General features: G+C 36.2%; 5 protein-coding genes across 5 annotated transcripts; 1 reads left to right on the top strand and 4 right to left on the bottom strand.

The window, feature by feature from the left end:
• On the top strand, positions 1,192-6,984 carry LOC104724473 (cyclin-D-binding Myb-like transcription factor 1). Its single transcript, XM_010442963.2, has 2 exons — positions 1,192-3,317; positions 6,951-6,984. Exons 1-2 carry the CDS (start codon positions 1,391-1,393, stop codon positions 6,953-6,955), a joined length of 1,932 nt encoding a protein of 643 aa, XP_010441265.1. The 5' UTR covers positions 1,192-1,390; the 3' UTR covers positions 6,956-6,984.
• On the bottom strand, positions 3,974-4,834 carry LOC104727457 (cell division cycle 20.2, cofactor of APC complex-like). The gene has a single exon (XM_010446564.2). The coding sequence runs from the start codon at positions 4,753-4,755 to the stop codon at positions 4,120-4,122; it is 636 nt and encodes a 211-aa protein (XP_010444866.2). The 5' UTR covers positions 4,756-4,834; the 3' UTR covers positions 3,974-4,119.
• Positions 4,844-6,279, bottom strand: LOC104724472 (cell division cycle 20.1, cofactor of APC complex). Its single transcript, XM_010442962.2, has 3 exons — positions 5,955-6,279; positions 5,689-5,775; positions 4,844-5,605 (listed from the first exon to the last, which is right to left on the bottom strand). Exons 1-3 carry the CDS (start codon positions 6,051-6,053, stop codon positions 5,534-5,536), a joined length of 258 nt encoding a protein of 85 aa, XP_010441264.1. The 5' UTR covers positions 6,054-6,279; the 3' UTR covers positions 4,844-5,533.
• On the bottom strand, positions 7,532-8,907 carry LOC104724471 (DNA-directed RNA polymerases II, IV and V subunit 12-like). The gene is made up of 4 exons (XM_010442961.2): positions 8,791-8,907; positions 8,637-8,700; positions 8,102-8,194; positions 7,532-7,831 (listed from the first exon to the last, which is right to left on the bottom strand). The coding sequence occupies exons 1-4, from the start codon at positions 8,890-8,892 to the stop codon at positions 7,809-7,811; spliced, it is 282 nt and encodes a 93-aa protein (XP_010441263.1). The 5' UTR covers positions 8,893-8,907; the 3' UTR covers positions 7,532-7,808.
• LOC104724470 (probable metal-nicotianamine transporter YSL4) lies at positions 8,968-11,693 on the bottom strand. Its single transcript, XM_010442960.2, has 6 exons — positions 11,222-11,693; positions 10,947-11,119; positions 10,749-10,846; positions 10,509-10,646; positions 10,182-10,371; positions 8,968-10,068 (listed from the first exon to the last, which is right to left on the bottom strand). Exons 1-6 carry the CDS (start codon positions 11,574-11,576, stop codon positions 9,007-9,009), a joined length of 2,016 nt encoding a protein of 671 aa, XP_010441262.1. The 5' UTR covers positions 11,577-11,693; the 3' UTR covers positions 8,968-9,006.

Below are 16,746 nucleotides of genomic sequence, written 5' to 3'. Positions count from 1 at the left end.
TTACCACTGACGTGAAGAATTTGAGATGGTAGATAAAATGAACCACATTCTCACAATATGATAGCATTTACCATTTAAGAGATTGCTATATGTCTGCACCTCCTAAATGTAGGTAGGTCTTTCAAAAAAAAAAAATTAACGAATAAAATTTCAAGCTAATCATACAACTATAAACCAACTTGTAAGGCGTAACTATAAACCAACTTTAACTTATTTATATATACATTTTTGGTGACATTTATAAAATAAATCTTGAAGTTGACACTTATTTACCGGCATACCATTGACATTAAATAATTAATTTAATAAATAAATTAACTTTAATTACATTCGATTTTTTATAGAAACTAAGTGTTTTAAAAGGTAAAAAACATAATTGTATATGTATACAAATTTTATTTCTTTATTTTATAAGGAGGTGAGTGAAAAACTATTGTTCTTTAAAATTTTGAAAAACTGATCTAATAAAAAGTGACTTTTAGTCTCACATACTATATTTTACTTTTACGGGTTTCTTATGATAAGTTTTTGCGAATTAAAAATTTTTGAACATGTTGCGTGATCCGCCTAGCATGGCGGATTTGGACTATAGAACTAACACTAAAACTATTAGTTTATTTCATATACTATAGATTTGTAGTCATAGTTTGGAAAATTAACTTATAAATTATTTAATATATGAACTACAAAATATTACACATACTACAACACATTCTTAATATTCCAAAAAAAAAAAATTGTATACACATAAAATTATACACTAACATACCATATATACATATATTTCTGTTTAATTATAGAAAACAAAACTAATGTTTTAAAATTTTATATTCTATCTAATAATAAATTTAATGTAATTAGATTATAAACTGTATAAAACGATAGAAGAAGAAAAAACATTCTAAACAAAATTATAAATTAATTAGATAAAAGTTAATTAATTAAAAATTTAAAAATTAAATAAATTAAAAATTCTTATTAAAAATACTATAATTTATAATTTAGTCTCGTCCGGCGGATGAAAACCTAGCACTGATTACAATTAGATTCAAACGCATATAGCGATCAAGAGCAAGGCGTTGGGCCTAGTTTACCTGGCCTCCAAAATAGAGAGTGTCGTCGAAGACCCAAGTTCAGAGGTAGACTTGTAAAAAATTAATTAATAGAAATAGTTAAACACCATAATCCCTAATAATAATCTCAAATCCCAAATTAAAATAAATAAACCCTTGCCTCCGCCATATCAAAAAAGCTCCGTCAGAGTCTCAGGCTCGCCGCCAGTATCATCGTCACGTCTTAAACTCACTCAATCGAATTCGAAATTGAGCGAACTTCGTGGCGATTTTTCTGATTAGGGTTTCGTAACCGAATCCATCCGCCGGAATCTGAGATGGCAGAGGAGAATAAAAAGAAGAAGAAGAGTGATGACATTAGGGTTGATTCTGGAGGAACCGTTGAAGAAGTAGTTTCCGAGCACAGTTCTATGAAGAAGGAGAAGAAGAAGAAGAAGAAAAATCGAGAGATTAAGGATGGTTTTGCTGGAGAAGATGGGGAGATTGCTGAGCGTGAAAGTGAGAAATTGGGTGAAGACGCTCTTGTTAAGAAGAACAAATCGAAAAAGCAAATGATTGATTCTGAAGCTGGGGATGGTATGAAGAAGAAGAAATCGAAGAAAGATAAGGAGGCAAAGGTAGATTCTGAAGCTGAGGATGGTGTGAAGAAGAAGAAGAAGAAGAAGAAGAAGAAGAAGAGTAAGAAAGAATCTGGTAGTGATGTGAGAGGAAACAGTGAAAGCTCCAAAGTTTGTGATAAGAGAAAGCGGGAGGATTGTGATTTGGGAGATGAAAAATACACAGACAAGGAGGTGAAGAGGAAGAGCAAGAAGAAGAAAACAAGTGTTGTATCAGATACCAGCTTGAACTCTACAAATGATGCCAAGAGAAGTATCATGGAGACAAACACAAGTGTGGATCCAGAGGCTGCTAACAAGGACTCTACGAAACATGCAAAGAAGGAAAGGAAGAAGAAGGAGAAGCAACAAAGTGTGGATTCTGATGTTGAAGATAACAACTTGATCAACTCTACTAATGATGCAAGCAAGAAAAGCAAGGAGAAGGAACCAAGTAAGGATTCAGAGCTTGAGGAACACAGCAAGAACTCTAAGAAAGACGCAAAGAAGATACACAATGTGGATTCAGAGGCCGATGAAAACGACTTGACCTCAACAAAAGATGCAAAGAAGAAAAGGAAGAAGAAGAAGCAAAGTGAAGTTTCAGAGGCTGAAGAAACCAACAATGATGCAAAGAAGAAAAGGAAGAAGAAGCAAGAGTGTGGTCAGAGTGATAAAGATGTGACCACCCCATCAAGTAAAAGCACAAAAAGGGTGACATTTTCTGACCAAGTGGAGTTTTTCCCTGCTGAGGATGAAGAATCGGAGGAAGATGAAGCAGAAGTTAAGCTGGTGAGAGGTAAGCGATTTACAAAAGAAGAAGATGAGTTAGTAAAGAAGGCTGTATTAGAATACGTTGATAACCATGCCTTGGGAGATAATGGGATAAAGATGGTTATGGAATGCAAATCACACCCACAACTTAAAGGCTGTTGGAAAGAAATTGCATCTACTTTACCTTGGAGGGCATATGATAGTGTGTATCATCGTGCACATACTATATTTGAAGAAGGATCCAAGGGTGTATGGACGCAGGAAGATTTGGAACTCGTTATAGAGTTTCAAAAGAAACATGGGAATGATTGGAGAACACTTGCAGATGCGTTGGGTAAAGACAGGAAGCATGTGAAAGACGCTTGGAGGAGAATAAGATTGGCATCCAAGAAGAAAGGTCATTGGACTAGGGAGGAGTATCAAAATCTCTTTGATCTTGTGAACAAAGACATTAGGATGAAAGCATTCCAAGAGAAGCACGCAAAACATGGTATGCTCAAAGACAACATCCCTTGGATGGCAATAAGCGACGTACTTGGAACACGAGACCACGTGACTTGCTGCAATAAATGGTACGATCAGTTGACATCACCAATGGTAGCAAAGGGAACATGGGCTAACGTAGATGACTATAGACTCTTGGAAGAGCTTTTGAAATTGGATGCTGCTTGTATCGACGATGTGGATTGGGATTATCTTTTGGAGAATCGAGATGGGGAAGCTTGTAGAAAACGGTGGAACCAGATGGTCCTTCATATTGGTATACCGAAATCGAAAACATTTGTAGAACAAGTTGAGATTTTGTCTGAAAGGTATCGTCCTGACATAGCTGAGGACAGAGAAGATTTTGACAACAGACCCTATGATCCTGAAGATTAAGTTTGGAACCATACATTAGATGTTTTCTTGGTTATTCTGTTTTGTTTGATAAAAATGTATTGGTACTTTCTCTGTGTTCGCGGATAGAAACTCTGAGAATGTATTTGATTTTAGCATTTCCAAGACCGAAGAACTTATTGAAGCAAGTCCAGGCTAAGCTAAGCCTCAGATACTACTTGACGAGGCATTTTTAACTTAGCTTATATTTGATGAATGCTAATAGTATTTGCTACGATAAATCCCTTATAGCAACTCTTCTACTTGTAGCCCTAACACTCACCAAATGTTTCATCAGATATTAACACACTAATTCATTCCTCTGTTTGATATTAATGAAGCATTTTGCGAGTAACAATGTGGTGGTTTCTCTACATGCCACTCACTTGGATTCTGAAGTGATTAAATATGTAAGAATGATTTGAAAAGATTCGATGTGCTCTGTCTTTTTTTGTGGTAACATTGTGAAGTATCGATTTATGTATATAGTTTACTTGATGATAAACTAAAGCTATCAATTTAAGTAATTAAGAGAAAGATGTATACGTGGAGTCGTGAACTATTGAAACCAAGTGACTAGATGTAAATGTTAGTCAACTTGTTGAGAAGAGTTAATATAAGCGACTGTTCTTAAGAACTTCTTGTACCATCATCTGTCATACAAAATCAAAACCTTTCCATATAATGAGATTTATACAAGCGTTTCAGGTAGAAACAACAACTTAACATGTTACTACAGTGTGCAGAAACATTTCTTTTGTGTAGCAAAAATACAATTAGACAATGGCTTCACAACAACTTCAGCGAATACGGTTCACATGAGAAAATGGCTCAGGTACTACTACATTTTTTGGAGCAGCTTTTTTGCCAACCTCTGGTACTCCAAAGACATTCCAAAACATCAGTCTCTCATCTGCTGCTGCAGAAGCTACAGTACAACCATTCGGACTCTGGGCCGTATATAGAACTCGTGATGTGTGACCACTGAGCTCAGCCATTTTCACCATAGATGGGTACTTCCAAAGTGTAAGCTGGTTCTGAGTAAACCCATGTGAGCTAAGCAACTCTCTTTCCTTGTTGCTCCATAACAAAGAACAAACTTGAGAGCCAGTTTCTACCGTGTTCAAGCAAGCTCCTGTCCTAGTATTCCAGAACTTTATTCTCCCATCTCTCTCACCGCCACCAGTTGCAAGCAAATTCGTTTGGAAAGGGCACCAAGCAAGAGCTTTAACTGCAGATGTGTGCTCTATGAGCCTATGCAGCCGCTGAGAGCTAGAACGGTCCCATATATTAACCACATTGTCGTTGCCACCACTAGCTAAATGCTGTCCAGATCCTGACCACTTCAACCCACAAACTTCTGAAGTGTGACCCCTGTAAGTATTCACAACGTGTGAACTAACCCGTACATCATTGTTGATGATCTTCCCATCCATTCCTCCCGTTGTCAAGAGATAATCGTTCCATGCCAATGATCCTACTCTAGACTCGTGACCACACTCCAACGTTCTCACTCTACGANCTACCGTGTTCAAGCAAGCTCCTGTCCTAGTATTCCAGAACTTTATTCTCCCATCTCTCTCACCGCCACCAGTTGCAAGCAAATTCGTTTGGAAAGGGCACCAAGCAAGAGCTTTAACTGCAGATGTGTGCTCTACAAGCCTATGCAGCCGCTGAGAGCTAGAACGGTCCCATATATTAACCACATTGTCGTTGCCACCACTAGCTAAATGCTGTCCAGATCCTGACCACTTCAACCCACAAACTTCTGAAGTGTGACCCCTGTAAGTATTCACAACGTGTGAACTAACCCGTACATCATTGTTGATGATCTTCCCATCCATTCCTCCCGTTGTCAAGAGATAATCGTTCCATGCCAATGATCCTACTCTAGACTCGTGACCACACTCCAACGTTCTCACTCTACGACTATCAGCACAATCCCAAATCTGGACTTGAGAGCTGTTAAGCCCAACTGCAAGATAACGACCATCTTGTGCCCAGTTGATACTTGTGACAGGTCCCTTATCTTCATCAACTGTCACAAGCTCAGTAGCAGAACCCTTAGAAGCATCCCACAGATAAACAGTATCATGCAATGCTATGGCTAAAACATTATCACTGCCCCAGTCAAGCAAGTTGAGGTAAAAGTCATCCGCCAAGTCAGGTACATCCAACATTCTCTCGTAAGTCTTAGGGATGTGTCTACGCGGCTTAGGCTGTTGGTAAAGCGCAGAAACAGAGTGATGGCTGTGAAGAGTTCCCACTGGAGCTTGAGGTTTGTTCCTAAAAGCAAGAATACGAGTGTGATTGAGATTCATCGCCTCAGCCAATCGTTTCTTGTATGCTTCTCTTGATGGTGAGCTTACCTGATCGTTCCGGTTTGGTCTTTCCATTAGCTGAGAGTAGGCAAAGTCAAAATCCATGGCTGATCTATTTGGTATAAATCTGTCAAGCTGGTGAGAAACACACATAAAACAAAATCAATCAGTCATCAAAACACGAAACTAATTGGTACGAAGACATTAATGTTTAAAGAAACCGATGTTATTAAAGCAGCGTTCAAAACCCTAAATCCCGAAGAATAGAACAAAGCCCAAAAAAATCGAAACCCTAATTTTTAACAAACACTTACGTTTTCTTTCGAGGTGTCCTTGGGGAGAAAGGATCTTTGAATAAGACATCGAGTCTGTGCCTTCAAGTAAGAAGAAGAAGAGTTCAAACCTGTATCCATTATACCAAAAATCACAAAAGAAAAAAAATTCGAGAAACAAGAACGAATGTATATAGCGATTGGTTAAGGGTTAGAGAAAGATCTAAAAATAGAAACGAAACTAGTCGAAATAGTAATTAAACAGAATGAAAAACGTTAGTAAAAATTGGATCGAGAGAGAGAGAGAGAGAGAGCGAGCTGTTGATGTGGAGAGAAGTGAGGACGGTGGATTGGGAAATTACAGATGGAAGAGGTATGAAAGATTTGGGGTTATTTATAGTTTTTAAACGGGCCGATAATAAACTCACGGCCCGGCCCGTTAGACCATACACACAAACAAAACTTGACATACACAAGACAAAACCTCATTAATATGAAGCATTAAAATAAGGAATCTTCTCCATTGAGAGACTTTAGTCACATCATCTCCCTCGCAAGCATTAACGAAAGTTGATACCTTTGAAACCAAAGAACGAAACCTCATCATAAACGAATCAAGAAGAAATGTCTTCACAAGCATATATATATATATACCAATTTGCATTAGAACCATATACTCAACTCAAAGCTGAAACTAATGACAACAATACAACACCCAAATCCATCAAAAGCATCATATACTTATAAAGTAGCTTAGGGGAGCATTTTATCTACATGAAAACAACTAGCTCAAGGGGAACAAAGTAGCATGATAAGATTCGTCAATGAGAAAACACTAATAAAACATTTTGTTACTTGTACATTACTGCTACACATTCAAGAAACAGCTCATTCATGTAAAACTCCCATGACAAGTCAAACATCTTTACTAGTTTTCTTTCAAAAAGCAATTAACAAGTTTAAAGCTATGTGATTAAATTTTTGGATCCATAGCTGAGGACAGAGAGGATTTTGACAACAGGCCCTATGATCCTGAAGATTAAGTTTGGAACCATACATTAGATGTTTTCTTTGTACTTCTGTTTTGTTTCATAAAATGTATTGCTACTTTCTCTGTGTTCGCGGATAGAAACTCTGAGAATGTATTTGATTTTAGCATCTCCATGACCGAAGAACTTACTGAAGCAAGTCCAGGCTAAGCTAAGCCTCAGATGCTACTTGACGAGGCATTTTTAACTTAGCTTGTATTTGATGAATGCTAATAGTGTTTGCTACGATAATTCCCTTATTTCAACTCTTCTACTTGTAGCCCTAGCACTCACCAAATGTTTCATCAGATATTAACACACTAATTCATTCCTCTGTTTGATACTAGTGAAGCATTTTGCGAGTAACAGTGTGGTGGTTTCTCTACATGCCACTCGCTTCGGTCTCTTCCTAACACTTCGTAGAATTTGTAGCAAACAAGATCACTTCGTAGAATTTGTAGCAAACAAGATTGATCTATGGCACATACAGTACCTTTTCCACTACTAGAAGCCGACCAAATAAATGCAGAGAACACTAAAGAACAAAGGTAGCAAAACAGCGAGATATGTTTTGCTGGTAGAAATGATGAATATTGAGTAATTTTAAAAGAGATTGTAGTCAATAAAGGATTCTACCAATGTGAACTTGGTTATTCCAAGGATTACATCAATCAAAAATCGCAAAGAGATAAAGATTGTAGAGTCACACTTGTGATTAAATCAACTCACACTTGTAATCAAATCAACAACTCATTTGTAATCAAATCAACCGAACAGGCAGTTTAGCAAAAACCATGTCGATACATATTACAAACAGAGGCAAAACGTATCAACCCATCTTAAGAGACTATGAACCATCTTCAGGTTCTCAGCGAGCTTCGTATTGAACAACTGCAAGATAATCAAACGACCATATAGATTAGCCGGAAATAAGATCACATGAAAACCAAATGATTAACAATCCAAATACAAAAGGAGTAGAGCGAATGTAGTTATAAAGGTACAAACTCAAGGTACATTGGAAAACACTGAGATCCCTATATCATATGTTTTGTGACACATCTGAAAACGTTCCATCAATATCATATACTAAGATCAAGAGCAACAATAAAGATGGGTCAAAGAAACCTAAAAACAAAAGGAGGATCAAGGATTAGTTACCTCTACGGGTACGCTTCTTGTAGAGAATACGGTACCCACACTCTCTGCATTGGATGACATCCCCAGATTTCAAAGTGTTCTCTTGTCCACAATCTGATACAAGAAAAGAAGTTAAAGCCAAACTACAAAACAAAGATAAACCTTTTTACATACAAAATATCAGAGATCTTCCAATGAATTTTGGGTTTTCATTGTATATGTCTGAAGCTGCTTGGAAGAAGCTTAATTTTTAAGCAAAAGCAAAGCTCCTCCTCAAAAAGACCTCAAGTCACATAAGATCAAAACAATACAGGAAAGTATTGATGATCAGATTGATTTATGCCTCCTAACTAAGCCAGATTATGAAATCTCCTAATAGATTAGGATTCATAAGGCTACTCAAAAGAGGCATATCAAACGAAGAGAACAAGTTTAGCATTTAAATTTACAAAGCTACAATCTTTTTACAGAGACTAAGCAACCAGTAACAAATTTCAAAGCTTCCCTTCAAGTTCAAAGCAAGATGTTTCGATGACAAATTCGAGTCTAAGCTTACCTCCGCAGACGTAAGTAACGGGTTCGGGCAGTGCTGGTTGTTGATCCATGGTATTAAAACGAATCTATTCAACAAAAGAAAGAGTACCCAGAAATCAGAATCAAGTTAAGCGACCGAACAAAATTTCTCAGTTCAGGATTGATTTCATACTTACCCTAGGGTTTTGTTGTTGACGATGAGGATGATTTTGACGAAGAGACGAGGAGCTAGCGACATTTATTATACTTGTATGGGCTTCTTGACACAAAAAGCCCATATAAAGTTGGGCCGATGGGCTTATCAAATGCCGGTCGATGTTGACTCTTTTTTTAAACTCTAGTTTAGTTTGTGATCTGTGTAGCAACAATATACACAACATGGTAACAATAGTCTAGGATGGTCCAAAGTACATACAGATGGGTGGATTGATTCTTAAGATTGAAAGAATGGCGGATGGGATAGTCCAGATTCCATCGCCACAGATCAGTCCTGAAGCTACTGCACCCGAGTAATCATCTGCGTCTTTCTTATTCATCCGTTCCCATACAAACATAATCACAGTTCCTATGAACATGTCGATGGTGAAGTACGCTCCTATGTAGAACGGACCAGCCATAGCCATTGGAAGCGGTATAAACTTAGAGATCTTCGGCGGTGTGATTTCTCTTACTAGATTAACAACCAGAGCAGCGATGAAGAATCCGCAACAAAGAGCCAAACAATGTTTGGGAAGTTTCGCAAAGCCTTCTATCCCAAGAATAGCCATTTCGCGGTAGATGACCGCGTAAGGTGCTTTGTAGATACCATCAGGATCACCGATATCAAAAGCAGTCCAAAACAGCCAGAACGTGATAGGAGTGATTATGCAACCGATTGCAGTACCTAAAAGCTGAGTTACAAACATGGATTTTGCTGACGACAATGTGAGGTAACCTGTTTTGAAGTCCTGCATGAGATCAGCTGCAGTTGAGACGATTGACATCATAAGGCCACATGCTGCTAAACCGGCAATGACTCCACCTTTACTACCTACGATTGAAGCGATGATGAAAAGACCAGTCTTTCCGTAGGTTGAAGGCATGCTCATATCCGTCAGCCCTGCTCCATAAGAATTGCAAAAAGCAAGAGCCGGGGCAACCATGTATGTACAGAGGACTAAGTACCATTTCAATGGTGGGAATATCAACGGAATTGTAGCTGTTGAAACGGCTGCAAGACCTACATAACCAGAAACCGCAAACCCTAGGGGTATACGGTCCTTGAGAAATACGTCATCTCTTTTCTTCTTCTCCAGCAGTAACTTCGAGGTCTCATTCGTATCTAAGATGTCGGTAAAGAGAGGCAGGTGGTGTTGTTTGGAGTTTTTGTTGCAGAACTCTTTCACAGTGACAACAATGATCTTAATGAGGTTGTAGAGACCGTCACCAAGGATGATAGCAGTGGGGATAAAGACCTATAAGTTCGGTAATGATATAAAAAAAGAATCAGTAACCACTGCAGAGAGAGTACCAATAAAACTCAACTCTGTTCCTCCCCTTTTGAAACTCCGTGATTTGTTTATTGTACCTTATAGCCATAGAGACCTTTAAAATCGTTGGCCTCAAGGTCAGCTGGATACCAGTCACCAGCATGCTGTGATATAAATGGCCAGAGAAAACCCCAAGAAATGATTGCACCGAGAAGAACAGAACAGTTGACCAAATGGGGACATATCATACCACAACCAACAAAAGTAGGACTGAAGTCAAAGTAAAACCTGTGCACCAGAAAAATCGTTAGTTACTCGTTACCAATTAGATCCATATGCTAAAAACATTCTCACTTGCAATAAATTATTGTTAAACTGAACTATATATTGGTTAAGAACTTAAGATAGAGAAATTATGAACTTACGTGTACTTGAACAGTGTCAAACCAAGTGTGGGAAAGTGATCAAAACCACAAGCACCACCAATACCACTGAAGAACCACTTGAAGCAACTCCAAACTAAGCTAAGGCTCAGGTACTTCCCAAGACATTTAACTTGGTTTCTGAGGTAAATAACATTGGAGATAAATATTGATGAAACTCAATTTAGTTATGTTCTGCAGGGAGATGATGAGATTGAAAAGTTGAATCTTTGACAAAATTACCCTGCAAGCTCTGCTCCAGTGTTGTTGTGGAAACTGTTAATCAACATTGCTGTAGCGGTTCCACTGGGATACGTAAGCTTGTAGTCCAAAATCATCACCTGTGAGCGAGATACACTACTAAATAAGGATTAAGATATCAAACAACAGTGTTCTCTTGGATTAATATTGGGGTTCTCAGAGAGTAAAATGAGATGCTACCTTGCGAAGTGGAACGAGACTGAAGAGACCAAGGAAGCTAACTACAAATAAAAAGCCAGTCATCCACCACAATCCAGGATTTATAACATCTTCAGGATTGTTTCCAGGATAATCAGCACCAATGAGCTTATACGTCCTATCATCCATAGCTATCAAATACGAACCAAACCCTCCTGAAGAATTAAAAAAAAAAAAAAAAAAAACAAGAATAATTCAAGAAACAGCTTTAAAATTAAAAACCCATTTCCAAGCTAAAGCAATGTGAATCTTAGTACCGCTGTAAGCAAGGCCGTAGCAGGAGACAACGCAAGTCTGGATAACAGTGTTCTCTTGCTTAGTAAAAGGTTTAGGTGAAAAACCTAATTTAGACAAGAAGCCAGTCCACGACTTGACGAAGAAGAAGCCGAGAAGACCAGCAGCTACGTTTAGCGAAGGAATGATTCCGATTGTTAGATTGAGCTTATGGGTTATGATACAGAACAATGTCCCCAACAGGGCACTAGCGACCAAGCCTCGGATCGTGATCTGGTCCTTCCACTCTGGTACATCTTCATCATCGTGATCCAGATTCGTCGCTTGTAACAACAATGTCTCTGTTATCTCCGTTGACTTTGTAATTTCCGTCTCCATAACTACAAAAAAACTACTTCCTTCCTCGAGTATTTTCCGGCAGATTTCACCGGAAAATTACATAAATCTGATTTTTTTTTCCCTAGTGATTGATTACTCCGACAAGAACACACACATCATTTCCTTCGCCAATGGTGGCAGTTGACTAAGTTGCGGTTATAAAAACTTTATGATCGACTAAGACGTCTCGTTGGTTAAAATCAAATAAGATAATGACATGTGTCCAAAAGTGACGTGTAATTTTTCAGTCTAGACATATACAGTAAAACCTCTATAAATTAATAATTTTGGAATCAAGATTTTTTATTAATTTATAGTGATATTAATTTATTTATAAATTAATAATTATTATTTTATAGTATAAATTAAAATAATAATATATCTATAAAATAATAATTATTAATTTATAAATATATTTTTAATTGTTTAATTTTTTAAAAATTATGAATTGAGACAATTTTTGCAAAATAAGATTAGAATTTTGGATGTTGTAAATTTTATGGTATTGGAATTGAATTTGAAATAATTAAAAAATATTATTGATAATGAATTACAAATATCATAGACAAATTCACTTATACATATGACATAAATATTCAAATTTATGAATAAGAATATCAATTCTCGTATTTTAATAGTCTATCAAACTATGAAAATGTAAATGATGCATATTTAGAAATTGAAAATTTTAAAAAGTTTTAGCTGTTTTATGAAATGTTATAGAATATTTTATATCATTATAGTTTGAAGATATAACATAACAATTGTTTTATATATATGAGGTTTAAGAGAAACATACTTTACTATATCATCATATATATTTATATATATGTAAATTTACACGATTATTAATTTATGATATTATTGGGACCATATTTTACATGGGGATTTCAAAAAAATTATTATCTTATTATTTTATCGAATTTTGTTAATTTTTACATTGTTCCAACTTGGAACTAGCAAAATTTATTAATTTATAGTGTTTATTAATTTATAAAGTATTAATTTATTAATTTATAGAGGTTTTACTGTATAGACCACAATGTTCATTCGATGTGGATTTAGCTTTACTAGATCTCTATTAAACCATTAAGTTCTTCAAGTTTATTTTCAACTCACCTTTCATAATACTAAAAGATTACATCTAAACAAATATGTTCTCTAACGTTCACAATTTGCATCACTAATAGTATGGGATATTTACAAATAATTTGTTCTTGTTATAAATGATTAAAGTAATATTATTGATAGCAATTCGTTTAATTCAATGATTTTAAATTGTTAATATAAGTAAAATTCATTAAGTGGCTGTTTCTAATTATTAAACTAATTGGTGGAATTTTTTACAAGCAAATATATAAATCAATCATAATGAGAGCCATGATGGGTCATTTTTTTTTTTTTTTTTGTCAACCGCCATGACGGGTCATCTTGGAAGTGTTATATCTTCCATGGGAAGATGGAGAATGAGACTTGAAGTGCTTAAGGCAGAGGTTGCTGAGATGCTTCCTCTCGCAAGGCTTCTTTCAAGAAGTACAGATCCAGCTTTTCACTCAAGATCAAAGGTTGGCTAATGTTATTGGTAAATTTTGCTAAATAATATGCTTATAATGTGAGTAGCCATATTCTAAAATGTTGGTTTAATAGAAATGCAACCTGCATGAGCATGTTTACGTTTGTGTACTCCAAAAGTATGTTCTCATCTACTCTATGAGTTAGTTGCCTCTGATTATGCGGGTTTCTTGGTTGGTATGGCAGGATCTTTTTATGCAAAGTGTGCAAAATCTCTCTCTACAAGCCGAAAATCTTCGAGACTTGCTAGAGGTAATGTACCAAATATGATGTCTTTTTTTCCATTCTAAAGAAACTAACACGCTTCTGATGTACAAAGCAGATTCTATAATGTTAAAAAAGATCTGTGTAGACCATTAAGTTTATCTTTTTTTCGTTCTTTTCATATAGTCAATTTCATTGTTCCTTGAAATCAGGAGATACGTGGGTATTATACTCCACCAAATGAAGTCGTTCTTGAAGATCTAAGTCTTCCAGGTTTAGCTGAACTCAGAGGTCATTTGGCATGGTTTGCTGGACGCTAGTGGTGGAGGCAATGGAGACACCTTGGTATAAATTACATCCAAAAACTTTCTTTTTAAATATATATATTTTTAGTAATTTTTTTATTATATAAAGGATTTTAATTTTATTCCTTTTAATTATGCAGTCAGAAGATAGCTATTCCAATGCTTATATTGGGATCTTTATGGATTTAGACAATTGTAACATACCAAAACATATCCGGCCAAGTCAAATTGCACAAAATATGTGCTTGTCTCTTGCTGGATCAAATTATGTGGGTCCAGTAAACATTGATGTTGCTGACCATAACATTCTTCATCAGAATGGGGAAAAGCTCAAAAAATCAGGAATCAGAGTCCACCATGTTTTTTCTGGTAAAAAATATTTATTAGCAATTTATCTTTTTTGATATTTACTAATGATTTATCTTTTTGATATTTACTAAACCAACATTTATAATTGTTTATTTGCTTGGACTTTTCTAGATAAAAAACAAGCAACCGACTTCATACTTCTCGAGAATATGGGCTTGGATCCACCAAAACAAAATTTAAAAATGTTCTTTTCCCAAGTACTTTCCATGTAATTAAGTATAATTTAAAGAGTAAAATATCAAATGTACTTCAAAAATGTTATTATAGATGATTTAACCTAAACGGTTTTGGTTTTGTTGGATTCAGTTTGAAACAAGAGAAGTGAACTATAATTAGATTTGCTTTGGTTTAATTGAAGATTTACTCTTCAAATGGTCATAAGTCATAACCCAATGAAAAATAGATTCTTTTTCAACAAACCATACTCTTAAAAGTTAAAAACATAATTGGTACACCAAATAGACACTTATTGAAAAGTAATTTGAGGTATAGACACTTTTTAGAAAGTAATTTGAAAAATATATTTCTTTTTAAAAACATTAATAACTAAAAAAAAGTTAGAAAGTTGAAATGAGCGATAGCAGTAGCGTTTAGTATTGGTTTACAAAAGTCTATTAACCTCCACCAATGTTTTGAGGATTTAAATTTCGGTTGTTGGCCTCTCAAAAGTTCTCATAATTTAACATTTTCATCTCCCTAAAAAAATTGAAAAGTAAATTGAAATAGATACGTCAAATAGTCTACGTCGAAGTTGGATTGAACTAATTATGTACATTACAATCCCTTTGAATTCTGAAATTATGTACAAATTACTTATATTCACTTAGTTTAATTACATTAATTGGATTGAACTAATTGCGTACATTAGAATCCATTTGAATATTATTTAGACGATTAAGATCCACTAAATTGGGAAGTGTAGATACATATATAGTGATAAAGAAAAACCTATTTTAATTTGACGAAAACAAAAAAATACCTATTTTAATTTGCAATAAAGCTTTCTGAAACTGAAACGTGGCTAATGAGTATGTGACTTTCACTTCCCTACTAAACTCGAAATTATACGTAATTATTTCCACAGACACACCGTATAATTTTTTATTTTTTTCTTTCTTTTTGAACACCGAACTATAGATATTCCTATCATTTTTAATATAAATTATTATTATGCCAGATTTTAGAAATTAATATTGTTTTAAATATTAACTTATGATAGTCGTTTTTTACAAAATATATATTTTAGTTTGATTTTGAGAACGACAAGCTATACTAATCAATAAGTTTATTTTCTAAATCCGACTAAAAGATTTGCACATTCTAAAGAATCCAAATGAGAAATTTCTTAGAAATCCTTATAGATATATTATAAACGACTATTTTCCCTCTTTTATATATTGGGACATCATGTTTCTTTGCGGTTGCTACATGTCTCTTCTTGTAATTACGAGTTTTTTGTTGCACCTTTTTATAGATCCGCAGGTCGATTTCCAATCCCAACTAGATATTTTGAGACTACATTAAGTTCTGGTTGAGAACCAGAGCGTAAGAACATCTGCGTACTGAGCGTTGCCTGAATTTAAAAGGAGGAGGAGCCTATTTCTGATGGTCCGATCAATCTGCTTCGCAAGTCTAGTTGCCGATGTTGGAACTTCGCCATGTTTGCGGTTATTTCTCTCTTGCCATACTGTATGGACCGTGACCTGAAGAGTGTATCGCAAGAACAGTAAAGGGGTCCTTGCAAGTGTAGAATCGGAAATGAGATCCTTGATCACTTCCCAGTCTGAAGTATAGTTGGTCCCAAGCAAACCAGCAGATAGCTTACACCAAATCTGTTGAGAATATGGGCATTGGAAAAAGAGGTGGTTTCTTGTCTCCAAAGGTTCACTGCATAAAGGGCATGATGGATCTATGGACAGGGACCACTTCACCATACGGTAACCTGTTGAAAGTCTGTTGAGCATGCAGAGCCACGTTATAAAAGCAAATTTTGGGGTAGCCTGGGAGAACCACACCCCCTTTGTCCAGGCACACTCCGGCTTTGCCGAACGCAGCTGTTGCCAAGTATCACAAGTCAAGAACTTTGACTTGAAACCTGTCCGCCCTTTCCAAAGGTGCCGATCCTCCGTATGCGGTTTCATTTTAGCTCGCACTAGTGTTATTTCTGCTTCTACAAGGTTCAACGTATCAGTTCTGCGTCTTCTGCTTCGATGTGTTAACATTACAGATTCCACAGTGGCATATGTGGTTATCCCGAGATCAATACACCCTCTAATGCCTAACAGATCATGTAGTGTGCCCAAAGAAGACCACTGATCATGCCAGAACGACGTGGTCGGACCGTTCTGAATGTCTTTGCGATGAAACTGCTTTGCTAATCCTCGAAGTTTGAGCAACTTACGCCACATCTAGGAGCCCTGCGATGAGGATGATGCTATATCCCATAAGGATCCGTTGCAAATGAGGTAAGTGTGTACCCATTTCCCCCCAGAGAGAATTATGGGATAGCAAGCGCCAAATGAGCTTCAAACCGCAGACAATGTTGGTTTCCTTTAGAGAGCGGAGACCAAGGCCACCCTCTCTTTTAGGAGAGCATATGTCAGACCAGGCGACCTTCGCACGATGAGAGCTTAGTTCGGGACCACTCCATAAGAATGCAGAACAGAGTTTCTCAATCTCTTTCATGCATGTCCCCTGGGAGGCGGAAAGCAGATGACCAG

This window comes from Camelina sativa, chromosome 11 (assembly GCF_000633955.1).
Source record: "Camelina sativa cultivar DH55 chromosome 11, Cs, whole genome shotgun sequence".
NCBI lineage: Eukaryota > Viridiplantae > Streptophyta > Magnoliopsida > Brassicales > Brassicaceae > Camelina > Camelina sativa.
The sequence above is the reverse complement of the archived record's forward strand: the minus strand, read 5'-3'. Positions and strand labels throughout refer to the sequence as shown.